Genomic DNA, 27889 nt, shown 5'->3' on the forward strand with positions numbered 1-27889 from the left:
GGAGATCTTTGATGAGCTGCTGGAAACAGAAAGGAACTCTCAGGCACTTAGCCTAGAAGTGGGGAAGACCACTCGTCTGGCTTCATGAGAAACAAATCCCCGGGTTGGCAGTGTGCACTGCGTATTTTCCTTTACTGCCGCCCGCTCACCTTTTCTCTGCCAGAGGAGAATTTGGAATTCTACTTGATGCGGGAGCAACAAACAGCTCAGGGCCAAGCAAAAGATGAAAATTGCAGTTATGCGGAATGTTCCAAGCTGATTGTTTTATGGACACTTCGGTCTCACATCTGTAGCTGATTGTCCTCTTTTCCTCCTACAAGAGTGGCACTTCCTTTGTCTTAGGAATACATGTTGTAAATATATATACATATGTACATACACACACATACATGTGGAATGAATGGAGCCTTAAAGAATTAGAATGAGCCACCAGAGTATGCCTGCTCAAAATTAATAGCACAGCAGTTTAGAGAAGAAATGAAGTTATCAAAGAGTCGATTCACCTGAGAAATGGGTGAAGATTTACGTATCAGTTGGCATTTATCTTTTGTGTTCCTTGAGTAGTTTGACTCAAGTGTAATGTTCCATTTGTGTTTCTTACTAGTAAAGTTCACTGGAAAGCCAGCTCTCAATGTTACACTAATGACAGTTTGTCCCCCTTGTGAAGAAGGGGCAGGGCATTCCTGCCACCTGACTTGGAGGACATTTTTTAAAAGAATTACTTCATGGATTTGTAATGCTTCTGCTGTTTACTTGCAGTCCCAAGAAATGGATTGTTGGTGCTTTGGAATGTGTTGTGGTCCCACATTTGGTATTCATTGTACACTTTGTATTTTCTTTAAAGAGATTTCCTTCACACAGTACATTCATTGTATATCATCTATATTATTACGGTGATGAAGATGGAATCTTTATTTTTTTCTTCTGTATCATTCTTCCATGGAGCATGCATTACCCTAACAGATTGCAACCAAAACAAGAGGGAGGAGCAAGAATACTTAGGGATAAGAAAGAGTGCTAGCATCTCTGTCTCTCAAATACAGAGAAGTCAAGAGGAGTATTCCTGTGTTAAAGGTAAGATTTTGGACCACTAAAGCTAAAAGCCCTGCTGCCAGTGTGAAGTTAAGTATATGAGCTATAGGATAAAGTTTGAATTCATTTCCTGTTTGGTTTTGCCCTTAAGACAAGGTAGGAAATAAAATATGATTGGTTTAATCCCAAGAACTAAGAAATAACTAAGGTGCATAATATATTTATCTTACTTTTTAGGTGTTCTGAGTTGAGGCTAAATGGGGGTGCAACATTAAATGCTACATTAGTCTCTCAGCTGTAGTTCATCAGCTTGTGAAATCACTTAAAGAAATGAGTTTGAAAGTAGAAGTCTGTTCACAAAATGATTTTGTGAGCCCAGGGATCATTAGGATCACATATAGAGATAAGTGTAGCAAAATGAAACCTTTAATATTTTCTTTCTTGTTTTTTCCTGCTTTTATTATAAACAAGGAGATACGCTCTTGATTCAGTTCTGAGGTAGGGACAAAACCATAGCAGGTTTTCAAGGGGAGAAAACATCTTAAAGCTGTGGTCACTGAAGATGTCATATCTTTTCTGGAAGATTGTCTTAACATTGAGTTCCAGACCCACTCTTGGAACGTCAGTGTGTTCTGATTCCATGAACTATTCTAAAACTTTTAATATTTGAATCATAAATGGCTCCAGTACTTTTGTTTAACTATTGATGAAAGCTTTGCCTCCTACTTACCTACCTATTACACTATAGTGAATGATCCAAACAGTGTGATGATAGAATATGCAGCAGTATAGAGCATGGGAAAATACTTGTTTTAAAAGTTACACCATTTTAGATTTTGCTTTATTTCCACCATGGAGCCTCTTTTGTTTTGTTTTTTTAAATAACTGGTTTTCTCATAAATGAGTTGAGTGGTGATCAAATTATTGAACTATTTATTCTCTTCCGTGTTTGAGAGGTACTGTTAAAAATGATTGGGAATGATTTGAAATGAGGGGTGCATTAGAGCATTAAAAAAAAAAAACAAAAAATGCCATGAGCCTAGACCATGAAGGACCCTCAGGTGACCTGATTTTCATAGCTTGCATGTATATGTGGTTTAGAAATACATGTGGCTTAGAAAGCTAATTTGATTTAATCCTCATGTCTGGGGCAGGACTTGTTAGTTAAAAATAGGTTATTGGGGTAGATGAGTTAACTCTCTGTTTATAGGCTTGCAAGTTTGGGACTGAATTGTCCTCAAAATCCACTGCTGTGGCCTGGCCAGCCTTCCCTCTCCCTCTACTACATGACCTCTCACCACTTTCACTGCAGTTCCTTCCTCATTTTGGTTCGGAGAAGGGTTCATAACTATAGACGGAGATTTCAGCTGGCCATGGTTATGCGTTTTGTTGTGTTTTTGAGCCGGCTGTATATATTTTTAAGTTGTAAGCAGACAGTATATTGTTTTTTTTGTGCAGTGTGATCAGTTTGCTTAGATTGGGCGGAGGGTGTTGGGGCCAGGAAGGGACAAGTTAGATAGCAACAGAGTGCTTAGTCCTGGGCAGCCTGCACAATAACTATAAACCTTCCCACTGAAAATACCAAATGTGGTTACACTACTTTAAGTGACATTTAATTGGAACTTGACAGCACTTGCTCTGCACACAACTGATCTTAATTGGAATTTTTTGGAAGGGAAAACTAACCTAATTTCAAACTTAATAAATTGTTGTTAAGCACCTGAGATTATGGAGAATTGGGAAGTTGCCTGTAGCCAGATGCTGTTAGCACTTTATTAGCCATGACTATAATTTCAGCCATGAGAAGATAACCTGTTTCGTAGGGAATATATTTGTGTGTACACACTCATAAATTTGGTCTCAGCAGAATAGAATAAGAGGCAAATCCATGAATTGTTCTATTTATATTTTGATTCCAAGAGTTAATTGTTTACTTGCCATGGTCTGTTAATTTCAGGCCTAACTTAATGGCTCAATAACAAATATAACAACAGTAAATGTGTTTACATTTTAAGAAGTATGCAGTGTGATAGTACAGATCAGTTAACTAACTGGGAGGCAAATATTAGACTATATATTTCTATTCTCTCTTGTATCAAGTGTACAATTCTTACAAAAGAGAAGCTTTAAGAATTCGAACCTTCAGCAAGTGAATTCATGAATTTACTTATTTTTCCATACTGCAGTTACCATTATGTAACTTTATAAATACAGCTCTACACATGCATAGCTACAAATATAGTTGTATAATGAAAAATATTTGAAAATGCTTAAATTAAAGAGATTCCTGGCAGTGACTCTATACAGTTGAGTATTATAAGTGTAAAAAAGAAAAAAAAAAGGCATGGGGAGTGGGTTGGAAACAGAAAAGGTAGTTTGGAAACTCATTTGTGATCTAAAGAGATTATATTAAAACAAATACTACCCTTTTTCTTCTCTGTCCTCTGAAATGACTGCAATCAATGCTTAGTCATTCAGCCTTTTTTTTTTTTTCTGTTTAATTAACCTCCGTTTAAGTGGTCTTTTGTTTTAAATTCGGAAAACAGAGCTAGCTTTCCCAGTACATGTGGGTCTTGTATATATGGAGATTTTTTGAAAAATCGCCAACAACCCAGTACCAGACGCAAGTCTCAGAAAAGTGTCTCCCAAACACAACTACATCCTTTTCCTCCTTCCCATTGTGTTTTACACTGATGATGCTCTTAAGTTTACAAAAACTAAACAGTTTCTGCCCTTTAACACCCTTCTAATGCATTACTTCAAAATTCTAATTTTGTCTCTGTTGATGTGTCTTATTAACATCTGAAAAATATATATATTTTATTGGAAAACTAGACTGTTCACCTTGAGAGTTGTGACAATTCTTTTGCTGTGTCTCACCAGTCATTGACTCCTTTGTGGCATGCTCTGATTACTAGACTTCAGGCAGTCTCTTTCATTGTATCATATTTATATACAAAAACTTTTACTTTCTGTGTGTGCTGTATGTCTGAGGTTTTGAAGTTATTAACAAAAAGTTTGTCAGTATGAACATAAGCAGTTGATTTTAGTAACATTGGACCTAAAATACAGAGATTTGAAGTATAGGCATGTCCACTGGTATAAGAATAGAGTGGATGAGGGTCTGGCTCAGGACCCAAGTTCATTAGCTCAAATACCAAAACAGTGAAGAGACAGACCACACACGGTTTGTGCACACCTCTTGTCCCCAGGTTTCCCTCCCTCTGAGCTTTTCCTTCCACCCCCGACTTCTCTGGCCTGTTGTCAGTGTTGTTTATTTATGCTACAGAGGGGAAAACAGAGGTTTCCTACACTTTGCTTAATTGAGCCACTACCAGACTTGCTGGCAGCTTTGGCCGCATTTATGAGGTGATTTTCTTTGTGTTCAGAGTGACTGTTGATTCTGATTCTTTATATTGTTTTGTATGGAGCAGCACTTTATCTGTGTTTTAGCAGAACTGTTCCTCTATCCTTTACGGTTTTTCCTTGTTTTTGTTTCCTTTTTAAATTATGCATAGAGTTTTTTTGTGTGTATGAAATTAAAGCCTTTATTAACCTTGTGTTGTTTTGACGGTTATTTCTAAAAAGGACATATTCTTCAGACAGTTGTGGAAGTTGTGAAAATCCCCTTCTGTTGGTCTTCTGACTTGGACATCCTGCAGCCTGTTGCACCTTAAAGGAAATGGAATGGTGCACCAGTGACCACGTTCCCACTGTGTTCATCCTAGGAGACTGTGAAGCTTTCTGGAGGTTCTGCATAGTAAATTCAGCATTGGCCTTAACGAAGCTCTTCCTTTGCCTTACTAAGAGTGCCGGAGAGGGGGTGCAACAGCATTTGCATTTCATACTTTATTTTAGGCTTCAAGCCGAGACTCAGTAGATGTGTTACTCTTACATTGTGAAACTTATGAAAATCTGGACTATTCAACTCCAAGAAAGCCTCCCCTTTAATTTATCCCCTGATTAAGGCAGTGAGGGAAGTACATGTGAAAAGGCCAAAGCCATTACCCTGGGAAAGATATAAGGGTGCAAAATGCTTAAGCCCACCTGCCACATAAAAATTAGTCATGCCAGAGAAAAACCTAGGGAAGGCCCCTTAGCACTCCAATGTTCTGTGCAGTGTTTGGCAGCTCTCAGGGAAAGCTCTAGAACAGGTTGGTTGAACCTGATGAAACGCCCCAGAGTGGAAACCATGTGACCACCTTGAGAGCTGAAGTTGGGCCCACAGGCTTCTCAGGCATCTTTCTGGAGGAATAGTAGGTCACTAAACAAAATGGCATAGCCACAGATGGCTGCTCACATGTACAAGTAAATTTTCATGTCAGTTAGTTTAGGACTAATAGTAAAAGGAAAATGAAACTCCCCAAGTAAGGTAGGATACTGCTTTACAACCACAGCTACTCTTCTCAAAATAGTCCTTTTTCTTTCTTGAGGTTTTGTTGCTTCCATAGAGGCAGGGCAGAGAAGGCAGCGGGAGTCATCCCCAAGGCCTTGGTGAAATCCTCAACAGACAGGTGCTCCTAGAAAAGGGGCCAGAGGACAAAGGTCACATTCTTCCCCAAGCTTGGCTTTGATGAATCACATAGATGTGTGTAGGAATCAAATGAAGAGCAAAAACAGGTTAACTGTCAAGAAGCCGGGATGGGGATAGGGAGGAGATGGGTGGCATTTTGAGGTCCAAGAGATTTAATCCCTGGATTGGGGACATAAATAAAAGCACAGTAACAACATGAGGGAGATTGAGCTCCTTTTGACCAAGGTCAGGTGCACCCTTGCTCTGAAATAAGAGTACATTTGATTTAGCTCAGTTAGGGAGTGGCTTCTCTTCAGATCTTAGTTTTCCTCTCTATAACGTGGGAGAAGTTTCTTCAAAGCCAATTTCTCCTGCTTTGTAATGCTTTTATGGGTACAAAAATAATATTACACATGAAAGGGCATTGGAAACAAGGTATCTCATTCACCCATCTTATCGAACAGTGAACCTACAGTTAGGGGATCCTTCTTTCCATAAGCTTGTCACATAGCATAAACAGATGAGCCATAGAAGGGAGTCTACCCAAGTCTGCATATGTAAGATTTAAATTGCTGTTATCACAGGAGACACAGCTATCCTAACAAAACCCATTACCCTTAGGAGACGCTTGCCCTCCTGGGTCCTACCTTGCTTTGGATCTAGTTAGCAGGCTGGTCACAAGAGACGTAGGGCCTGTCCAAGGACAGAGCAAGCAACAGCCTAACTTTGTGTACTGCTGTGGCACTTAAAAAGGCACTGAGGCCAATTTGAAGATTCCCATTTTCAGGCAATGAAGTTAAAGCTCAAGAGAGTTAAGGTCATCTGATTCCCATAAGTGCTCCCCTGCACCACACTGACCCCCTTCCTTGAGTGACTGCAGGGATACTGTGAGGGCTTCTTGTCATCTTCCCCCACCCCAGGCCTGCACAGCACACTTGTGCTGACAGTTGACTGAATTTTACTATTATACATATCTTTGTCCCTCTTGGCTTACAGGTTTGTTGCTGGTTAAAAGGTAACATGTTAAACCTCATCAGTCTCTTATATGCCACTGTAAATGTATCTGCCGGACTTTTATGTAGGAGCAGGTTTTGCTGAGATGGTGGCAGGTGGCAGTAGAGGTACAAAGGAGGTAAGTGGGAAGACCCAAGAGAAGAAGCTAGGAAAGCCAAAGAACAAATTCAGAGTCTAATTTTGCCTAGCTATTTTGAGTGAAAAACAAAAATATTTGGATAACTGACTTTGTGCTGGCTTCTCCTGTTCTGTGAATGATCTATAAGGTTAGAGGGAGTGATTCTCCCTTTTTACTCTTGGCTTGGAAATCATGACAGGGAGTCACCTTTCTAGGCCTTGGATATGTATCTTCAGCCATAAAATGAGGGGATTGCCTGAAATGACCTTTGCTCCCAGCTAACATGATATGACAGTGGAACTGTTTAAAGCAAGCTCAATACCTTGAAGGCACAATCAGGTAAGAACCCCAATTAAAATCGCCATAAAACTTCATCTCCTAGCCTTCATCTCTGCTTCCCCAAGCACCAGGAGGGGTCAGGGTTGGGGTGAGAGCAGTGGGTTTTCAATCTTAGACTGCTCTGCTTCATGGAGTTGCCCCAGAGAGTATTTTGTGGGCTCCCACAGAGAGTCCTGAATTGAACACCTTGGTAAACATCTATAGATGGATTTCAAGCTCTGGTGAATCTGATGCCCCAGTTCTCTAACCTATCCTTAGATTTGCTTCCTGCCCCTGGGCATGCTTTCCTCAAGGCTTTTGGGAACTTCTTACTACCCCAAGCAAGGAAGAAGGAGCAAATTAGCAGTCTGGGCACCAATGGATGGGGAAGGGCTGCCTACCCCAAACCTCTTTGTAGCACCACCCCACCACTTTCACGTCCCTCAGCTGTGCCTACAGTGTCCTCAGTCTGCAAGTGGCTCCAGGTGCCCTCTCTGGCCCAGCCAGGCCGGCTCCACAGCTTGGTTGAGACTTCTGGACTCTGACCCCCAGGCTAGATAGCAGGAACTGCCCAGCCCAGTGGACTTGTATCTTTCCACTGGTCCTATTCATGAACGCTGTGTTTCTGCCAGCTGATTACCAGCCTCTCCCATGCCCACATCCGCCTCTGGTTTACTCACTAGTGCTCAAACAGATTACCCTCTTGCAACTGCCTGCAGGCAGATCCACCACCCCACTGTTTACTGTCACTGACTCCCCTTCCAAGTTTGGAGCAGCCGGAGAGGTCTGAAGACCTCCCTCACTCTCCTTCTTGGCATTGAACCCACAGCTCTCTGGTAAAAAAAAATGTACATACTCCCGTGAGCATCAGACAGCTGATTTTTAAAAAAGGATCTAAGACTTTAACTTAGACTGCCTCTACGATGATGGGACTGTCTTGATTCTGTTTGTTCCATTCAAAATTAGCAATCCACTTTGCCTCCTGTCAGTCACCTAGTTCAATGAGTCCCTTTTAGACACTCACTGTGCCACATGATACAATGGTAACAGTGGGCAGAAGACCTGGTTTTTGCTGACTTTGCTACCAGCTAGTCATGTCACATCAGGGGTAGGTCGCTTCCCCTCTCTGGACCTCAGTTTTCTCAGATACAGAACAGACAATGATAATAACAGCTTGTATTTATATAGCATTTTCTATGTACCAGGGCAGGACAAATAATATTATTAATTACAAATAATATATTGGGATCACCACAATTACTACAGTGAGGATGCAGATGGGCAGATTTGGGAGGAGATGCATAAAAGGAGTCTCCAAAGTGGAGGGCAGGGTGCAAATACTCTGGGAACAATACACTTAGACATAAACCAGGCCCACACTCCTAACAGACAAAATACATGTTCTTGGAGAAATCAGGCATCTCTCCTCTGTAGAGGCCTTAATTCATTTGTAAGACATCTTTATGGTTTATTAGATACAGAGCGTATTTTCTCTCTTCTCAAGACATCATCTAGCTAGATTTTCAGTCTGTTTGGATCTTGTGAAATGGGAATGAATATTGGCAATGTTTTTAGCAAGCCCTTCGTGCTATGCTCCCTCCCTTCAAGTGATCCATGTAGGCAGGCCTGCAGCTACCAGATGCTGAGATTCTGTCCTGGGGCTCCTCTGAACCGCCTGTCCACCAGACATGTATTTCACCCTGGATGTTCCCTGGGTGCCTCAAACAATATGGCTACCACTAAACTCATGGTTGTCCTCTAAGCCCATTCCAACCCAGCTTCATTTTTATCTCAGAGAATGACATAATTTTCCCCTCCCCCCCATGCCCTCCATCTAGTCATTACCCAGTGTCATTGATTTTACTGCCTAAATATTCCTCTAGACCATCTCCTTCCCTCCACCTCCCCAGCCACTGCCTATTTTAGGCCCCCACCTACCTCTCAGCCTGACTTGCAGGTGCTGCTTTTGCACCTTCCCATCCATTCTTCACTGAGCAGCTATAGTGATTTAGAAGTGTAAATCTGACTACCACTCCCATGCTTCAACCCTAAAGGCTCCCCTCCACCATTCCTAAGGTGGTAGAGAAGGCCCTGCTCAGGCGGGCCCCAGCTCTGCCCACCTCAGGCTCCGTGGCCCCCTTACCTTCTCATCTCACTCTACACAGTGCTTCCTCCCTGCCTCTGGGCTTCCTTTATGCTGTCCCCTTCTCCAGGAATAACCTGATTTGCCTGAATAAATCCTGCTCACCTTTTAGAAGGAAATCCTCCGGCTAAACCAGGTTCCTTTTTGCAATACAGTTCATGGCACTTAACCTTCATGAGACTTATCACTGAAATTGAGTAACAGTGTAACCAGGCTCCTCTGACAGCTCCTTCCCACAGAGATGAAACCTCACATAAAGGTAGAGAACAGGTCTGTTTTGTTCACCAGGGCATCCCAGCACCTTGTCATCTGCTGGGTACAATCTAGGGGTCAACGACAAATGGACAAGCCATATGGCTTCATCTTCTTCCTCGAGTCTGACCCACCTCCTTCCTGCTGGGGTCCACTCCCTGAGGGAGCTCGTCTGCGGGCTTGTTCACCAACTGCTCCAGGGGAAAGATGGATAGAGGCCCAGAACTGAGGTTGCTATTAGCATGGAACACATCCTGTTTAGAGCTTGTGACCTCCTAGGGACAAAAAGGAAACCAGTGGCTACTTCAGCTGGTTTGTGGCTACCTCCCAGGCTTTCTCTGTGAACCAACACATCCTAGGGTACCACTTCAAGGAGCCTTCCTTGACACCGCCACCATCCCAGGCCTCCCCCACCGCAGACACACCACATTCCTCATAAAAACACAGCACATAGGATTGGACCCATAAGCTGAAGCTTGGTGGTCTGTATGCAACTAAAGCCAGCTGGCCCAAGATGATTCTTTCATTCTGTGACTTAAGAACTTGTCTATGGTTTCCCCCGGATGTTCAAGGTCAACTGTGGACATTTATGACCCTCTTTTTCTTATCTGTTGTGAAATTGTGATCCGTAAATTCACTCAGCCTTGACCTATCTGTGCTTTTTGCCTGCGCCATCAGTCTGCCAAGAAGGGCTTAGTGAGTGCCACGGAGTTCTCAGGATGTGGGTGGGGCCGAGGAGCGACATGTCCACTGACTGAAATTGCTCTTGTGTTCTAGATGCATTTCTGAAGCATTTACTTGATCTTGCTTCCACTGCAAGCCTATGAACTTCTTGGAGGGAAGCCTTTGCTTTCATATTCCCATATCCCAGGTCAGGAGGTTAAATACATTTCTGTTAACTAACTGAAAGGTTGAATGATGTTGCAGTTTTTCTACCTGGAGAAGAGATCCTCAGGGGAAGGATAGTAGAGAAATCATTATTTCTTCAAGTATAGTCCATGGACTAACTGCATCAAGTTACCTGGGCCCTTTGTTAAAAACACGCATATCCTGGGTTTCAACCCAACTCTACAAACCAGAATTTTTGGGAATGGGACCTTGGAATCTGAATTTTAATAAGCCTCCCCAACCAATCCCCCAGCTCCCCATCATGCAGACTCTTGTTATGCATGATAAAATTTGGGAACCATTTCTTTAGGGAATGGAGGCGACAAAACAGCTGGAGGCATTGAAGTTAAATTGCCCGAGAAGTGGGAGGACATGGTGACAAGGAAAGCACAGGGCCCTGACGTCTTCTCTCCTATGAGGCTGACCATTATCACCTGGCCCCCACAGAGATCAGCCCCCGCCCAGTACTCACAGCAGTGATCTGACCCCAGTCCCCAGAGTTTCCAAGTTCCGCCTTCAGGTCCTCATAGGATTTGGTGTTCTGCATATAAAGTGACAAATCAGACCTGGGTCTCAGCAGGGTTAATGAAAGACCATTTTTCTTCAGAAGCTGAAAGAAGGCTGGCCTAGAACCTGGGGGTGAGGAGGGGAAAACGGAGCTCAGCGGGAAGCTGGAAGAGGGGCCCTGATAAAAGAGGCTGGATGGTGAAGATGAGCATGGAAGGGGCTGACAGGTCAGAAAAGGCCGGGGTAGGGGCTTATTTGTCCCCACTCAGCCTGATGTGGGGATGGAGGCCACCCCAAGAGGCCACAGCAGCCATAGCAGCTTGAGAACCTGCCTACACTATGTAGGCTCAGAGGATCTCAGGGGTCCTGGACCACTGGGGACTCCTTTCAGAGCCTGGAGGGGAAAGAGTAAAGGGAGTAAAAGGGGCCTGGGCTCCATGAGCAGCCCCATCACCATATCCCAGGGGCTAGCACCAAACATGCCACATTGTGAGCTCCATTTATGGTGCATGAATGCATGCACACATGCATGAATGAATGAATGAGTGAGTTTGAGAGAAGCCAGCAGAGACTTGAAGTGAGGGAAAGGCTGCCAGAGTTGCTGACTTGAGACACAGATGTGAATTTAAGCTATGGCATCTAGATTTGCAGTCTTGAGGTTTGTTTGAATCCATCCTCAAGAGTAACGCAGCCCATTAAACACTGAAATTATTTGTTTAATGTTTTTGAGGAAATCTAAGTTATCTGTTTCCCTAAACTCATTCATTGTGCCAACATAGCCCCCCAGTGCCACCAGGCCAGCACTCACTCTACCTTAGCCTCCCTCCTTCCTGCAGAAAACCCTCATGTTCAGGACCAGCCCTCGGCTTCTATCTGGGGTCAGTTTAGGAAAATTCTGTGTAAGTCTGATTCTGTGTTTCTGAGGAAAGGACCACATGCATGACCCATTTTGCTTAGAATTTAGTGCCAGGGAGACATCTGTCTGTCCTTGAGAACTGACGCGTTTCCTCTCATCTGGCATGAGGAACCACCAATGGATCCTGTAGAAGTCTCTGTGACAACAGAAGTATTCTTTTTCTGTGCTGTTCTGTATGGGAGCTACTACCACTCATGGCCACTGGAGCACTTAAACTGTGACCACTGAAAAACTGAATCTTTAATTCTACTTAATTTTAATTAATTGAAATTTAAATAGTCCGCACAGCTCTTACCAGTGAGGTCCAACAGCTTGAAACAAATCTAACGCATGAAGGAGGCACCAAGGCACAGTAATTGGCCTGGATTTTTGATAGACTCCTTCCCTCTCCCTCACCAGAGGGTTTAATGGTCTTCCTGCAGCCTTACTTTTTATTCTTAGCCACCTCAAGCCACTTTACAGGCATATGACAAGGAACAGAAAGGCCTTGGGGGCCTGCCTTGGGGTGTGTCCTGAAGCAGCCACCTAGGGAAGGAAGTGTCCAGCTGAAAGGGGTAGGCTGGGGCCACTCACACTCCACTTGAAGGGATCCCAAGCCAGGAACCAGCCTGTGAAGGTGGGGGGCTCGTGTCCCTGCTTCACCACAATGATGGGGGTCTCAGGGTCACGGCCGCTGGGGTGGGTCTTGAGGTATTCCTGCACCGTGGTGGCTGCAGCTTTCTTCTCATTCTCATTGGCATTCTTCCCAATCCAGAAGAAGACCTGCAGAGAATCCAGAACTTGGTCATCCTTCCTGGCCCACAGGGCTCCACCCAGGTTCACCCAGGCTCAGCTGTAAAGCAGAGGAACCAAATGACTCCCCCATCGGTGCAGGCCCCATCTGGCCTTGACTTTGGGAAATAAAGAGGTTGGGAAGTTATTTTGCAAATGTGTGACTCCCAGCCTCTCCAGAGCCAAAGACCCTCAAAAATACTCCTCTACCATGTGAAATAAATTTGGGAGAAGAATGGCCTCCTGGCACATGCCTCTCCACCTGCCTTCTCTCTTAGTCTCCTATTTTTCATAATACCAATCCCAGGGAGATCACATATGGGACCTGTGAAAACGTCAAACCTTCTCTCTCCCTGAAGCCACTCTTTCTTGGCCCTGGGGATTGAGGTGGCGGGAAGGATAGCCCCAGGCCTCAGGCCTACCTGGTCCCAGACATCTAGCAGGAAAACATCATCCTCTTCCAAGTCATCCTGAGTAAAGTCAGGGATTTCTGTGGCCAGGAAGCGCCCTGTCTGGTTGGAGCATTCAAAGAGCCGGGGAGTGATGGCCATGTTTTCCGCCTGCAGTCTGCAGGATGAGAAAACGGTTTTGGCAGGAAGAAGGTGTGGGGAAAGAAGAATAGAGGACATGAAAAGCCCATCTCCTAGGAAAATGCTCTTTCTTCTGATCATACAAAAGTTGCCCCCTCTTCCCAAGAGCCCAAGAGTGCTCCAAGGAAAAAGCCCCACTGCTTCTCCAGGACACAGCATTCCAATGGCTCTTCCATAGTCCTGCTGGAAAGTCTTTCTGATACCTTCCCTCCATCCCTCCTGCTGTGTATGCCATTTTGCTTTAGAACTGGGGAATAGCTGATCATGGCGCTTCTTTAGAAAAAGCATTTGAAAGAGAGTTTACAGCTCGTACTCCTCAGCCTCTGGGTCTTCGGTCAGCATGTAAGGGCAGGGACTGATCAGACTCCAGCATCTTCTTCCTATTGCCCTGCCCCTCTTTTTGAGCTGTCTCCTCTGGCTGTGAACTCCCTTTGACAAGAAAACACCCCCACCAGGCCCTGGGGAACACCACAGTGAGAAGCGCAGACCGGCACTGTGCCCTAGAGGCTCCAAGGGCATGGGCTTCCCTTACTCATCTGGGAGCTCTGGGGTCCTGGCACACACTGTTCAATCCATGCCTGCTGCCAGCTCTGGCCCAGGGGTGTGGAGGTGCTGGGAAGCTCTCCAGCCTCACAAGGAGAGCTGGAGGCCGAGGGAGGGACCCCAGAATTACCTCTTGCTGCTGGCATAGGGGGCCTTCCCACCCAGGGCCATCCAGAAGTTGGCTGGTTCCTGTCCTTCCACCACCACTTGCTTCTCCGTCCGGGAGATGGTATCAGCAACTGTCTTGGCCATCTCCCGCTCATCCCCGCTGCAGCCCTGGGAAATGAGGGCATCGGCTGCGCTGGAGGAGACCATCTCCAGTGCCACGCCTACCACCCCACCCCCAGTCTGCCACATTCACTGGTCCAGAACTCTTGGCTCTGAGGGTTCTCCTGGATCAGGACCCCACGCACATGGCCAACACCAGGACAGTTCTCCCATCCTCTCCTCTGTCCTTGACACTCCAAAGAATGGCAGAGGAGACAAGAGTCAGCACCCTTCTTACGGGGCACAAAAGGGATCCAAGAGGCTGAGCTAGACAGGGAGGCAGTGACAGGCACAGGCACACTGAAAGCTGAAGAAGACACGGACAGCCTGACACTGGGCTGACGGGTGGTTGGAGATGAACAGAAGAGACTGACTGAGACCTAGAGGCAGAAGATCTGAGGATGTCCAGGCCCAGAGCTGCGGAGGAGGGAGCTGGAGCAAGAGGCAGCTAGGGAACCGGAGAGCAGGACCAATTCGGCCAGAGGCTCCAACTGGACCCAGGTCTGCTCTCAGGCTGGGGGATCCCCGAGACCCACCTGGGGAGGCGGAGCTCCTAAGCCCTGCACATACCTTCCCATACCACAGGTAGCAGCAGGATGGGGTCTTGAGGATGAAGACGTCATTGGAGTTGAGGAAGGAGGCCCGCGCTGGGACCTCCAAGGCTTTCGTGTTGTTCGCGTTGGATCCCTGTACTTGGAATAGCCGCGTGGAGGGCACAGGCTCCAGGTTGTTAGTCCGGGAGGTGCCTCCCTGCAGGTGTGGGAAGAAGGCAGGAAGAGAGGCAGGAGTCATTTATACAGATGATAAATGGGGGTGTGGCGGGGCCGAGAGAACAGAGGAAGAGGGGCTGGGGCAGGGTCTGCCTGCCCTCCAGGGCCCCATGCTGGTCACCAGACTAGTCTCTCCAGAACATGGCTTTGGTCATGGCCCACCCCTGCTCAAACCCTTCATTGGCTCCCCACTGCTTACAGACTAGAACCCAGCCCTTCAGCCTGGCCCTTGAAGGCCCCACATGATGAAGACGCAAACCGCCTTTCCAGACTCACTTTCTGCTCCCTCCAGTCCCTCAGTTTAGCTTAGTCAGGCTTCCCACTGGGCCTTCTGGGTCCTGGCTGTGCCCCTAGCATTGCCTGTCTTCATTTTATCTCCGCTGAGCCCTTCAACTCTGACCCCAGGTCCAAGACCTCATCCAGACCCCCTTTCCACCATGATTTCTATGCCTATCCCCAGATGACTGTGTTCACACTCCCCTACGAACTCAATTTGTATTCCTGGCTTTTAGTCACGGTGCTTGGGCTGTTAGTTAGCTGTTCTCCCAGCAAGATGGTAAACAGCAATGTGTGGGGTCTCCAGGGCACTTTGCAGAGGGCTATGTACTTAGTAGGTGCTCAATAAACAGACAATGGCTTAAGTGAATGCAGGAGATATTTCATGATGTGAGCACCAGCGCAGTTCAGGTAGGTCCATCCTTCAGGCAAATCTAGCCAAAGTAACACCCTTTTTTATGCAGTGGATCCAAGGAGTTGGGGTGTAGAGACAAACTGTACTTGTACATGCTAAGTGCCCAATACATGTATGTTTTAAAGTAATGAATGGTTGTTTCTATTAGCCAGTTCCATTTACGCAATGAAGCCTCAAACAGTCCTCTCCTACAAAGAATGGGCTTCACCCACAGCCCTGCCCCCACCACATCCCCTTCCCCATCTCCTGGGACTCCCAGCCCCTCATGTGTGGAACAGCCAGGCTCCCCAGTCCAGCAGCCACACCTGATAGACCACCATGCGTCCCTTGAAGATAGACATGAGGTGAGGTGGCTCCTTGCCCATCGGGACCCTGATCTGTACCGGCTCATTGTTGTACTTCTGGTCCAGAATGACAGCTTGATAGGCTGAGGCTGTGATTTCATCCTGGCTGGCTTGGCTGCCCTGGGAATGAGCAAGATGGAAGGGGTGGGTCTGGGTCAGCCCCAATTCTCACTCTGTCTCCAGCCTCAACAACTCTTATCCCCAAATCTGACCTGGCCCCAAATTCAACTGTCTTCCCCACCAAAACCCACCTTGGACATGGCCCAAAACTCGACCTAACCCAGACCTCAGTTCTGACCCCAGCCCAACCCTGACCCTCCCGCAAACCCAGCCTTGACAATGGACTAGAGGTGCAAAACTTACTGTACCCTTTTGGGGAAATACCATGGCTACCACCCCACTGGGGGTGCCCAGTACCCAGGCACCTCCCTGCCCCCTCACATCTGGACACAGAAAGCAGGTGAAGGGGATGTGCAGGAAGCCATGGAAATTGGAAGGGAAACCCAGAGAAACCAGAGGGCAAAGGGCTGTGAGTGGGGGTACCCAATGTCTGTGGGGTCCCCAGACAGAAAGGGGGTGAGCTCCCCATCACCAGAGGTATTCAACGCAAGGGTGACTGCCATTTAGCAGGGGCATAGCAGAGAGGGAGCTGAGTTGGCTGTGCTCTGGGAGCGGAGTGGGGAAGGCTGACCTGCCAGATGTAGAGCAGGTAGTTCTGCTTCTCGCCGATGAGGTAGGTGTAGAGTAGCAGGTAGCAGTCACCCCCATAGAAGTGGCCTAGCCACTTGGAATCCACAGGCACCAGCTCTAGGTCCTCGATGCGCCACACCTGGGGCCAGCAGCAGGCGGGTATGAGGTCCAGGACAAGCTCCGGCAACCCCTTCCCACCCAGCACAGACCTCTCTCTCCTTACCGTACCTGTACCTCCCCACTCCCGTCGTCTACCATCTTCTGCTGGGCAGCCACCTGAGGCTGGACATGCATGGAAGTGGCATCAAACTTCACCTGTTCCACCTTGGCTGGAGTGAGGGGGGATTATGACACCAACTGTCACCAGCTGAGGGCCCCAGGTCCTCCCGACAGCCACGAGTGCTAGCTACAATTCTTAGACCCATTTTACAGATGAGGAACCCAAGGCCGAAGAGATTCAGTAGCTCACCCAGGATCACACAGCTGAAGGGTGGCAGAGTTATAATGCAGAACCGTATCTCCTTGCCCCCGAGATTCATGCCAGGAGAGGGCCAAGCCTCGCATCCTCCCCCAGGTGCCTGGCACCCAGCTTGCCCTCAGTAAATATTGTCTGGTGGAAGACTGAAGCCTTCTAGCATCCAGAGAGACCCAACCCCATTCCAAATGAAAGGGTTGTTCTCAGCTCCCTTTTTGTGACAGCTCTTCAGTTTACCCATGTCCCTTAGTGTCCCCACCCCATTTGGGGAGCCCAGAGCCAGGGTAAGTGTGCACATGGATGAGGTGTGTCCAGGAAGGAGGGTGGAAGGCTGGTGACCCCTGACCCCACTCCCGGCTCCCAGCCTCGGCCTGTCTCAGGCCAGCCCTCACCCACGGAGCCCACAGTGTGGGTTTTGCCCAGGCCTGAGGTCCGAGAAGGCACTGTCCACTTCTGAAAGAGCTGCTGAAAGATGGGTGACTCGGCCCCATCGTTTTGTACCTCTACCTGCGTGCTCGGTGGGTACTGCTTTGCTTTGATGAAGTTCTGGGAAGAGAAGGGGGTAGCTGGGCTGTGTCCTTCCCCAACCCTCAGCCCCCAGTGGGAGCCAAGGCCTGGCTTTAACTCCTACCCCTAGTCCCAGGCCCAATTTGAACCCAGTCCCATTCCCAATGCTGACCCCAACCCATTCCTGCTGGGGCTCCAATCCTAAACCAGACCCCAAACTTGGCACCACCTCCAGCCTTCCTCTGACCTCCACCCTGAGGCCAAATTTGACTCCAACTGTGACCCCTTCTCAACTCAACACTGACCCTCAGCTGCCATCTGCAACCTTAAACCCAACCCCCAGTTCAATGTGGACCCCAAGCCAGCCAGGGTACCTGACTCTAGCCACAACGACCCCAAATCTGCCTTGCCCTGGCCCCCTGCTGACCCAATCCCCTCTTGTAGGAAGGCCAGCCCCCTCTCCTTTCTGTCTCTGAACCGAGTTCAGGGTAGGAGCTCATGTCCTGAGGAGGCCCCAGGTTGCCTGCTGGTGCTGGTGGGCTCCCTGGCATGCAGATAATCCCAGGACAGCTACAGACCATTTGCCCAGTCTTCCCTGGCCTCTACCTGGCACTAGGCTGGGGCTAAGCTCACTTCCCTCTCCCTGTGGAGGCTGTTTCTCTCCCCACTCCTGGCAGCTCTCCTCCTCCAGGACCCCATGCCCACCAGCGCCTGGCTCATGGCTTCCTTTCTCTCCTGGGCATTGGCATCCTTTCCCTTCCACACATAGATCTTCAGGCCCCCCTGGTCCAGGATGTAACAGTCCTGGAGGCCGGAGAGAGAGGCACAGGGTGAGAGCCTGATGGCACTAGTAGGACAGGGTTAGGGAGCTGCAGGCACAAACACATCTCCCCTCCCACGCCCCCCACAGCCCCTGACATTGCACCTGTTTGGGGGAGAGTGGGCAGGGTGCGGGGGATGGGAGTTGGGGCTGGGAGCCTCCAGACACTCTCACCCCATGACTGAGCAGGTCTTGTGTAAGTGGCCGCGTGGCGACTTCTCTAACCACCAGCTTTCCCTCTGAGTCAGACACACTGCAGGACAAAGGAACAGCATGGGCGAGGGGGACCCATGCCCCTCAGCTGGGCCCCTGCCTCCAGGAAGTCCCCCACTGCCCAGGAGGAGGCCAATCAGGCACTCACTGGTACAACTTGAGGCTGGCCTTGAGTGCGGGTTCCACCCCCATGTCGGGCACAGCTGGCTTCAGCTCCCTCCGTTGGCCCAGGATGTGGTTCATGATCTCCATCAGCTGTGGTGATGCCTTCTCGTTCTCCCCATCCACCACGCCCACATAGGAACGCCCGCCCCGCTCCTGGTCTCGGATATCCTTGGCCAAGGTCATGCCCTGCAGGTGACCCATGAAGGCTGGTGGGGTCAGGGCAGCATTCACCACCCAAACCATGCCAGGAGAGCCCCGGGCCACCCTGCAGCAGCCGCAAGGGGTAAGGCCCCTGCTCTGCTGTTCCCCTTTGAGGCGGGACCAGACCTATAAGATGCACATGAGCAAACCAAGTAAAAATACTTTGGGAAAGCAGGTTTCCTCATTGGCAGGAGGGTGTTTTGGGTGGATTTATTGAGCCTTCAGTTTGATATTGTTTCAAATTTGTGATTTGACTTCATCATTTGGACAAGGGCAAAGCCCTGAAATCACAGTACTTAGTCTCTTTGCCCAAAGCATGCTCACACACACGCGGGCGTATACATACAGCCTCACATGTGTGCACATGCAGATGCACACACACACAGCACAGTGAACACACACACAGGTGCTCACACACCCTGGCTCCCTGTCCTCAGCCCGCCTTGTCCCCACTCCCTCTCCAGGCCAGCTCACCATCCTGGGGCCCTTGTGGACTGCTGAGGCCCAGATTTCTGTCTCCAGCCCAGCTCTCATCTATTCATCTCATTTCCATGATAACTCCATTTTAAGATGTCCAAAACGGAACTCCTGATTTTCCCCCCAAATCTTTTGCTCCTGATTTTTCCCATCCCAGGAAATGGGACTCCATCACCCCCATGATTGCTCAAGCACAGCGCTTTGAGTTCCATCTGCTCACCCCTCTCTCTGCACCCCCATCCAGCCCAGATGTTAGCCGCTTCCTGGCCAATGGGCCAGGCACTCGCTGACTCCTCCCTGATGGCCACAGGGGCTCCATGTCCCCTTAGCCCCTCTACACCATTTCTCCACTCAGAAGTCACAGTGACTTTCAGGGGCCTCCTGGAGAACAAAACCCAATCCTCCCAGAAGCCTTCCCAGAGCCTCCGCACCCCTCACTTCTAGCTTATTCCCTTTGTGTCTGTCTCCCCCCAACTTGATGGCCAGTGGGAGCCAGAGCCAGGGCAGGGCTCTGAATCCCCAGTGCTTGGCACAGTGTCTGCCACACAGCAGGGACTCATTAAATCTCAGCGGATTAGCCACAAGTACACACTCATGAACTCCAACATGCACACCTCTCCCCACATGTGTGGAGACTCAGATGCACTTCAAACACACTGTCCAAGGCAGTCAGGGGAGAGAGGCCTGGGGAAGTGGGGGCCGGCCAGGGTGTGGGAAGCTTGACGGGGCAGGGCCAGGTGGGGGCGGGGCTGGCGCATGGGCGGGCTTTACCTTAAGTCTCTCCATGCGGTTACTCTCGGGTCCATTCCACTGGATGATAAGCTTTCCGAGGTCCAGGAGGAAAACATCCCCACGGTTGAAACTCTTCCAAGACATTTCCACCTAGAAAGCCATAGGGGAGGTGCAGACTCCATTCACACGCCGGCCATTTCTTCCCCACACCCACCCAGCTTCTCACCCTTCCTCAACCTCTGCCCTCCACCCAGGCTGGGAGTGGGGACAGGAGTCCCTGCCCCAGGGCTCTGGTTCATGCCTACCTCTTTGGCCACCACGTTCCTCTTGCCCTTGACATGTAACAGCCGCTGGATCTCGTAGGAGTTGGTCTCCACGTGCTTCATGCCAGAAGCCACACCTCCTTTCCTGATCCTGAGAAGAGAGAGGAGCTGACCCGAGGGAGTGGTTGGGAGGTGTGACAGATCCTGGCTGCCTTGCTGCCACTGCGACCATCTGAGGGCTGGGGCTGGGACTAGGGTGAAGCATGGGGCACCTTGGGTACAAATTTTAAGGAGACACTCATTCTCAGGATCATGCAAGTGCAAGGTCAGTCTGTTGCCTACATGCACATGACATTCCTTGGCAGCAAGTGCCTCCTTAAAATTTGCCCCCTAGATGCCCCACTGACCTCACCCTTGTCCCTGCCCTGCTGAGAGACCCGCAAAGATGTGTGTGTGGCAATGTGGTAATATAGAAGGACAGGACAGGACTCTCAGGACAGGGCAGGGGGGGTGAAGAAGAAAGCAGATGCTGTGGACTGAATTGTGTCCTCACCCAAACTCATATGTTGACATCCTAACCCCTAATGTGATGATATTTGGAGATGGGGCCTTTGGGAAATTATAAATTTAGATGAGGTTGAGATGAGGTCCTGAGGGTAGGGGCCTCATTGTGAGATTAATGCTGTTACAGGAAGAGACACCAGAGAGCTTGCTCACTCTCTCTACCAGGTGAGGACACAATGACGAAGGGGCCACCTGCAAGCCAGGAAGTAGGCTCTCACCAGCAACTGCATCAGCTAGCACCTTGACCTTGGGCTTCCCAACCTCCAGAACTGTGAGGAAGTTAACTTCTGTTGTTTAAGCCACTCAGTCTATGGTAGTTGTTAGCGCAACCCAAGCAGACAAACTCAGGAGAGTTGCCAGCTCAGGTTCCCAAAGCAGTGGACTGCTGCCCTGAGTGTGGGAAGAAGAGGAGCAAGACAAAAGGGAGGGGTGGGGACTATGGCTAACTAGGGAGTTCCTGGTTGATCCTACTGGTCAGTAGCAACTTGGTTCCTGACTACATATTTCATGGGAAAAGCCTGAAGGCCAGAATTTCAGATTCTTCAAGAAAAGCTGGAAATCTGGGTCTTTTGTGTGAAAAGTCTGCTTTAGAGAACAAAGGAACAGTCATTTGCCCATTGGCCAGGGGGAAGTCTTGATATGATGCCTGGGAAGGCCTCCTCTGGCACTGAGCCTTCCAGGACATTGAGATGGGGTTGATTTACAAAAAATTCATGGCACGAAGAATTACAGGATTTTAGAACTCTGGGGTGGCCAAAGACACACTCAAGGGATGAAGGTCAAGGACCGGGGTAGGGAAGAGGAAAGGAGAACAAAAATCACCTGAAGTCCAAAGTCCATCGTGGACCCTCCTCATGGACTCCTCCCACAGCTTCAAGTTCCCTTCCCAGCAACAGCTGTGGCCCCCAGCCTCAGGTGCCCCTCCCCAGCCCTGGTCCCACTACCCAGCCTACACATGCCCCTCCTTACACAATGCCCTGCTTGAAATAGCCTCGGAAGGTGTCGCTCTCATTGCCCTGGACCTCCCGGTGCTGGACAGCCCGCCCCTTCAGGTAGTCATCCATCTGCGTGGTATAAATGGCAGCGGCGCCTTGCTCATCCTGGGACGAGGCCTGGCCAATCCAGTAGTGAATGTCGTAGGACAGGTTGCTGCCCGTCTTGTGGATCTAGGGAGAGGGGGTATCCAGTGCACCTGAGGTCCTAGGCTTCCACGCCCCCCTCCTGGCCTCCCTACTTTGCAAGGTCTCCCACACATGGGGCCTGGGCCACAGGTTAGCTGGGCGTAGGAGAAGCACACAGGACTGGTGGCCAGGAGCCCTGAGTTGTGGCCCCAGTTCTGCCACAGACTCTCTGAGACATGGGCAAGTGGCTTCCCCTCTGAGTCTTGCTCATCTCTCCTTGGAAATAACTTGGTTGGGTATGACAGCATTTTCTAAAAGATGTACATGGACTGTCAGAGGTTTGTGAGGTGATTAGGTGATACACAAATGTATATATGAAACATGTAAATATTTTATAGCTACTGTCTACTTGTGACATGGGGCACAGCTTTCCATTTATGGGAAAGATAGTTATGTTTTTAAATACATAGATTTCAATTTTAAAAGTGAGTCAATATAAGGAAAATACAAATGCATTAATAGTACAGGATGTGACAAAAGCCAAGAAAATGATGTGACGATGACTATGGATTTTGGAACTGTGAACTCGAGGCAGGGAGACATCCGAAAGCTCGGAAGGTCCCCCAAGACCGTAAATCCACAGATCGCCTCAGCTGGGAGCTCAGTGGCCCAGGGCAGCAAGAGCTCCTTGTATCTCTCTAGTGACCCTGCAGAGCTACCCAAGGCTGGGCCTCTGGGCACACCCAGCGAGTTCTGTCCCCCGGTGAAGCCAGGCAGCTCTCCCCACTGCCTCCAGCCTCACGTGTCCTCCCTGATGCCACAGGGTGCTTTGCTGTCCTTCAGCCCCTTCCCCTGTGCGTCCCCCACTCACAGCCAGGACTACGTAGCAGTCCCCATCGAAGAAGCTGCCCAAGGTGCTGGAAGGGACAGGCACCATCTGCATGGCCTGGAGAGAGAAAGGGGATCGGGGGCTGCCCTGGGTGCCCCAGATGCCCAGCTTCCCTGCCCCCCTTAACCTCTGGGAGAGCTGGGAGAGGCAGAGAACTGGAAGGAGGAGGAGGGAAAGGAGCAGGGAATGTGGCTGATGCCTGAGGAGAGGGCGGGGTGGCCCAGGGGGACAGGAAAGCAGGGCAGGACTGGAGGACAGTGAGAATCCCAGGCCTCGGTCCATTCCATCCCCTGACATCACCTCGATCCTCCATATCTGCACCCCCGGCGTGGTGATGTTGAGGGAGCCTTTGACTTGGGAGCTCAGTTTGGTCATGGCGATGAGCCTGGGCAGGAGCGGATGTGGGAGCGACGACTGAGGAGCTGGGAGCACCCCGGGTTTCTGGTGCTGCTCTTCCAGCCCAGCCCTGGAGAGCTCCCAGCAGTGCCTGGAGGCCAGGGCTCAGGGACCTGAGGAAGGGAGGGGTTGGCTCCCCTTCCTGGGCCCAGATTGGCAACGGCCCAGCCTCCAGCCTTCCCACCCCACTCTGATCTTGTCACCTTCTAGTTCAAAAACCTTCCTGACTCCCTGTCATTTACTGAATAAAGCCCCCACTCCTTAGCCTCCCACTCAAGGCCCTTCTTTACTAGCCCCAAACACGTTTTTTTTTTTGAAATGTATTTTAATCAAAGCTATGCTTGGTTAAAAAATAATCATACAGAGTTTTGTTTTGTTTTTTTAAAAGAAAGCAAAAAATAAATAAGAGCTGAAAAGTGTATGCACCCAAAAGAATTGAAAAACAGGTGTGCAAACAAAAACTTGTTTGTGAAGTTCATAGCAGGTCTATTCACAATAGCTGAAAGGTGGAAACAACCCAAATGTCTATCAATAGATGAAAGGATGCACAAAAGGTGGTGTATACATACAATGGAATATTACTCAGCCATAAAAAGGAATGAAGCACTGCAGCATAGATGAACCTTGAATATATTAAGCTCAGTGAAAGAAGCCAGACACAAAAAGCCATGTATTGTATGATTCTGTTTGTATGAAATACCCGGAATAGGCAAATCTGTAGAGACAGCCGACAGATTAGTGGTTGTCAGAGCATGAGGGGAGGAGCAAACAGGGAGTGACAGCTAGTGGGAATGGAGTTTCCATTCGGGGGGATAAAAATTCTGCAACTAGGTAGTGGTGATGGTTGTGCAACACTGTGAATGTACCGAATGCCACCAAATTGTATGCTTTAGTTTAAAATGGTAAATCTTCTGTGTATTTTACCACACACACACAAAAAAAGAGTATGCAGCTGTTTCCTGTTCCTTCCTAGCTACCCCCAAACACCCCTCAGTTACTGTCCTAGTGGCCCACAAGATGTATAACCCATGAGGGTGGGGCCATGCTTTTTTGTTCAGTACTGAATTCCTAGCATCTGGTGCTGGCACTTTGCTGAGTGGGTAGATAGATGGATGGGTGACTGAGTAGATTAATGGATGGATGAGTGTATGTACGTAAGTATGTATGTCTGTATGTATGTATGGATGGGTGAGTGGATGGATGACTAGATGTATGTATGTATGTATGTATGATGTATGGATGGATGGGTGGGTGAGTGGATGGATGGGTAGATGTATGTATGTATGTATGTATGACAAGTGAATTTTCCCAATGTGAACCACCTTCCACCCACTATTCTAGAAGGAACATCCCCTCCCCAAGTTTCTTTTATGGTATCTTTTATGGCTCTTTCTGTTTTGACCTGTAGCTGTGTTCACCACTCCAGCTGCTCATCAGAATCACCTAGGGAACTTTTAAACAATCCTGATGCTCCAGCACTCAGGATGTATCCCCAGAGATTCTGATTTAATTAAGACAGAGTGGGGCCCAGGCGTGGGTACTTTATTATCTATGTTTTGGGAGACAGGGCATGAGAGCTGTTAAAACTCCTTAGTGATTCTGATATAAGCCAGGGCAGAGAACCACCTGCCCCCAGTTATTCTTGTCTCTCATTTCCTATCCCTTCCCTCCAAGCCTACCACCCAGCCTGGCATGAAGTCACTCTCCATAAATGCTCCTTGAACTGCTGAACAATGGATGAAGGCTCATGTGGCCCGCAGGTATCAGGCCTCCTTGTGCTGACACTTGGAATCTCTTGATCTAATCTCTCCCTGCGCCTTGACTGAGTCGCCTCTTGGAACAATGAGCTGGCCTTTTACTACTTGGGAACTCCCTCTTCTGAGTTCTGAGCAGTGACTCTTCTCCCTGCCATTCTGGAGTTTGGGGGCCAAAGTCTCCTTGCCCAGCCTCTGATTAGTGCCCCTTCCAGGAGATCAGAGCCACCTGCTGACTGCCAGCCCTCCACTTATAGGAGCCCCTTGGGCCTGGATCCTGTCTGATGCCCCTGTTGGCCAGGGACTCCTCCATGAAGTAGTCCTCAACCCACAAAGACCCCAGGGCTCCCAGACTCCAGTGGTTCAGTAGAACCACTTTGGGTACAAAGGAGGAAAATATTTTTTGTCTTATTTCAATCACCACCTTTGTCTACATCCCCCTTTCTCCAAGACAGACTCTGATGCTCACTAGCTGTATGAACATGGACCTCTTTCGTCATCTATGAGGTGGGTGGCGGAGGGGAGTCAAGTAGATAATCTGTAAAGTCCCTTCAAGTGCTCTGATTCTGGGAATGCACAAGAGGACTAGAGATCAGATGGAAGGAAGTGTTGCTTGCCCATCAGAGTGGAGAGGCAGGGGAGCAGGGGCTTGAAAAAGCTAGTACTCCCTCTCCCTAGGGAGATACCAGGATTGGGGACCTCCAGAAGCCTAAACAGGGAAGGGTAGCCTCCTCAGGGCCATGGATGGGCAAGGGGATTCTCGGGAGGGTGGCTCTAAGAGGCATATTCCACTCCCAGGGTATCCACAGGGATACCCGCCAAGTGCTCCTGCCGCATCCATGTTGGCCTCTGCCCCACCCTGGTGAGGTCTCCCCACCCCTACAGAGCCTTCCTGTGTCTCCTGAACTGGTGGGAGGAATGTGAGCCTCTCGCCCCACTACTGCCAACAGTAGGGTCCCCGGTTTAGATATGTACTGTCTTCTCCCTCAACCTGAATTCACTGGCTCTCCCTCACCGCTGATCCCCTCCCCTTCTCCGATCCCAACTTGAGGAAGGGCACCATTACCCCAGTTCTCCAAGTCAGCCACTTGTGCAACACCCCACCCTCCGGCCTTGCTGTCTCCCTGAACAGCTCTCCATCCTGTCCCCTCATCTCCCACCTGCTTGCACATTGCCTTCTAGCAATGCCAAACTGCCCACTTGCTGTGCCCCCCACCAAGTCCTTGCTCCTGTGGTTCCCTTTATGAGACGCCCTCCCACATTTCTTCACTGGGCTAACACTCCCATGCTCTTCTAGACTCAATTGAGGTCTCATTTCCTCCAGGAAACCACCCCAGAACCCTCGGGCTAGACTAGGGGGTTCTTCTTGGGGGCCCCAAAGCATCTAGACCTAGTCCTCTCTTGGCCCTCTGAGCACATGATGACAAAATGATCTGTTTATCAGTCTGAGGCAATCCCCCCCAAATGGGACCTAGCCATCTGTCTGTGTGGCCCCCAGCTCCCAGCCTATAGGCAGTGCTCAATAAGTATTCATGAAGCTGAAAGGCTAAAGCGTGGAATGGAGGGGATGGACCTTCTTGGAGCCCTGGAGGGAGTTAGGGTTCCTGCTCCCCTCAGGGCCCATCTTTCCTTTCTTAACTGCTGCTCTGTTGTCTTTGGGTTTGGACTCCAGAGAGCCCTGGGGTGCTGTCACTGCTCTCAGCACCCAGTCATGCATTCAGAGCTGGACAGGGATGTGGCAGTCTCTGAAACAAAGGACACCCCTCCCCCATCCCCCGTTCCCGCAGGCCCCTGACAGCAGTGGGTGAGCATGAGCCAGTGGCCCAGCCTGCAGACTCTGCCTGCGGCCCACCTGAGATGCCTGAGTGAGTCTGCTGGGACGGGAGTGGTCAGTGTGTCCCAAGTCCTTGGTCTGGACTTGGCTCCCACCTCCCCTACCCACCCCCCATTTCAGCTGAATGGAGCTGTAGTGGCTGGTGAGGCCAAGGGGATGGGTCCCCGTGGAGGGGTGAGGGGCAGAGGTGCATGCTCGGGCAGCCGAGTGTAAACCAGGGCCGAAGGGCCCCGACACGACCAGCCCCTGCCTCTGCCTTGCCCACTCAACCTCTGATGGCTGTTGCTCACACCCCAGAAAGGAGAGCTCTCAGTTCCCAGGCACCTCAGACGAATGGCAGCACAAAGAAGGAAACCTCTTCAGATGAGGAAGAAATGGGCAAAGAGATGTGGGGAGGGGAGGGAGGTCATTGTGACCAACTAGTCTTGGTTTGCCTGGGTCTGCAAGTCTTAAATCTAGAAGTCCTGTGTCTGCAGATGGTCCTGGGCCCAGGCCAAGGGGATGGCTGGTGCCCAGTGTGGGGGGGCCAGGCAGCAGGTGAGGTCTGAAAGAGAGCTTGTCTGCACTGGGGCCTGGGCAGCTCCTTCCCTGGAGGCCCCGGAAGCCAGGCAAGGGCCCCGGCTTTCTCCAGACTCTCCGAGTGCCAAGCCTCTCCCGAACGCCCGCCGGCCCCAGGGGCTACAGGAGGGCCCAGGCTGCCAGCAAGAAGCCGGGGGCCCTGCGCTGTCTCCTGTGCTCTCCCACCTACAGTCCCCATGTCCCCACAGGATTGCCTTACCTGTCTTGGGGAGGCAGCTGCCACCTGGAGGTCTCAGGCAGTTGTGGCAAACTGGCTGCAGGAGAGCGACCTTTGTCCCCACCCCCCTTCCTCTAGGAACTGCCTTCACCATATAAGGGAAGATAGGGCCCTAGAGAGGGAGAGAGAATGGGGTGGGGGGGAGAGGCAGGTGCCAGCCAGGTCCCTGGGCACCGGAGCCCAGTGACAGCCTGACAGCCAGAGCCAACATGCCCCGCCCTTGGCTCCAGAGCAAGCTCCCAGGATGGGGTGTGCTTCTGCCCGGACCCTGGGCCCTCACTGCAGGGGCACAGCACCAGCCAGCAGAGGTAGGGG

At 49.7% G+C, this 27889-nt stretch overlaps 2 protein-coding genes across 6 annotated transcripts in view; one reads left to right on the forward strand and one right to left on the reverse strand.

Annotated features, from left to right (window-relative positions):
- The window catches only part of USP37 (ubiquitin specific peptidase 37), a 94584-nt gene extending 89992 nt beyond the window's left edge, over window positions 1–4592 (forward strand). For all 5 annotated transcript variants that reach the window (XM_036915601.2, XM_057503557.1, XM_036915580.2 and 2 more), the window contains one exon: window positions 1–4592. In XM_036915601.2, the coding sequence (XP_036771496.1) occupies window positions 1–88 (88 nt within the window). In that variant the 3' untranslated portion in view covers window positions 89–4592.
- Window positions 4553–27690, reverse strand: VIL1 (villin 1). Its single transcript, XM_036915615.2, has 20 exons — window positions 27557–27690; window positions 23095–23179; window positions 22777–22851; window positions 21754–21950; window positions 20263–20371; window positions 19997–20107; window positions 18531–18733; window positions 18344–18422; window positions 18055–18153; window positions 17235–17388; window positions 16596–16696; window positions 16369–16506; window positions 15639–15797; window positions 14443–14622; window positions 13736–13881; window positions 12895–13039; window positions 12275–12463; window positions 10751–10819; window positions 9525–9665; window positions 4553–5552 (listed from the first exon to the last, which is right to left on the reverse strand). Exons 2-20 carry the CDS (start codon window positions 23167–23169, stop codon window positions 5439–5441), a joined length of 2484 nt encoding a protein of 827 aa, XP_036771510.1. The 5' UTR covers window positions 23170–23179; window positions 27557–27690; the 3' UTR covers window positions 4553–5438.
- Window positions 27691–27889: the final 199 nt, after the last annotated feature.

Source organism: Manis pentadactyla, chromosome 6 (genome assembly GCF_030020395.1).
Source record: "Manis pentadactyla isolate mManPen7 chromosome 6, mManPen7.hap1, whole genome shotgun sequence".
Classification (NCBI taxonomy): domain Eukaryota; kingdom Metazoa; phylum Chordata; class Mammalia; order Pholidota; family Manidae; genus Manis; species Manis pentadactyla.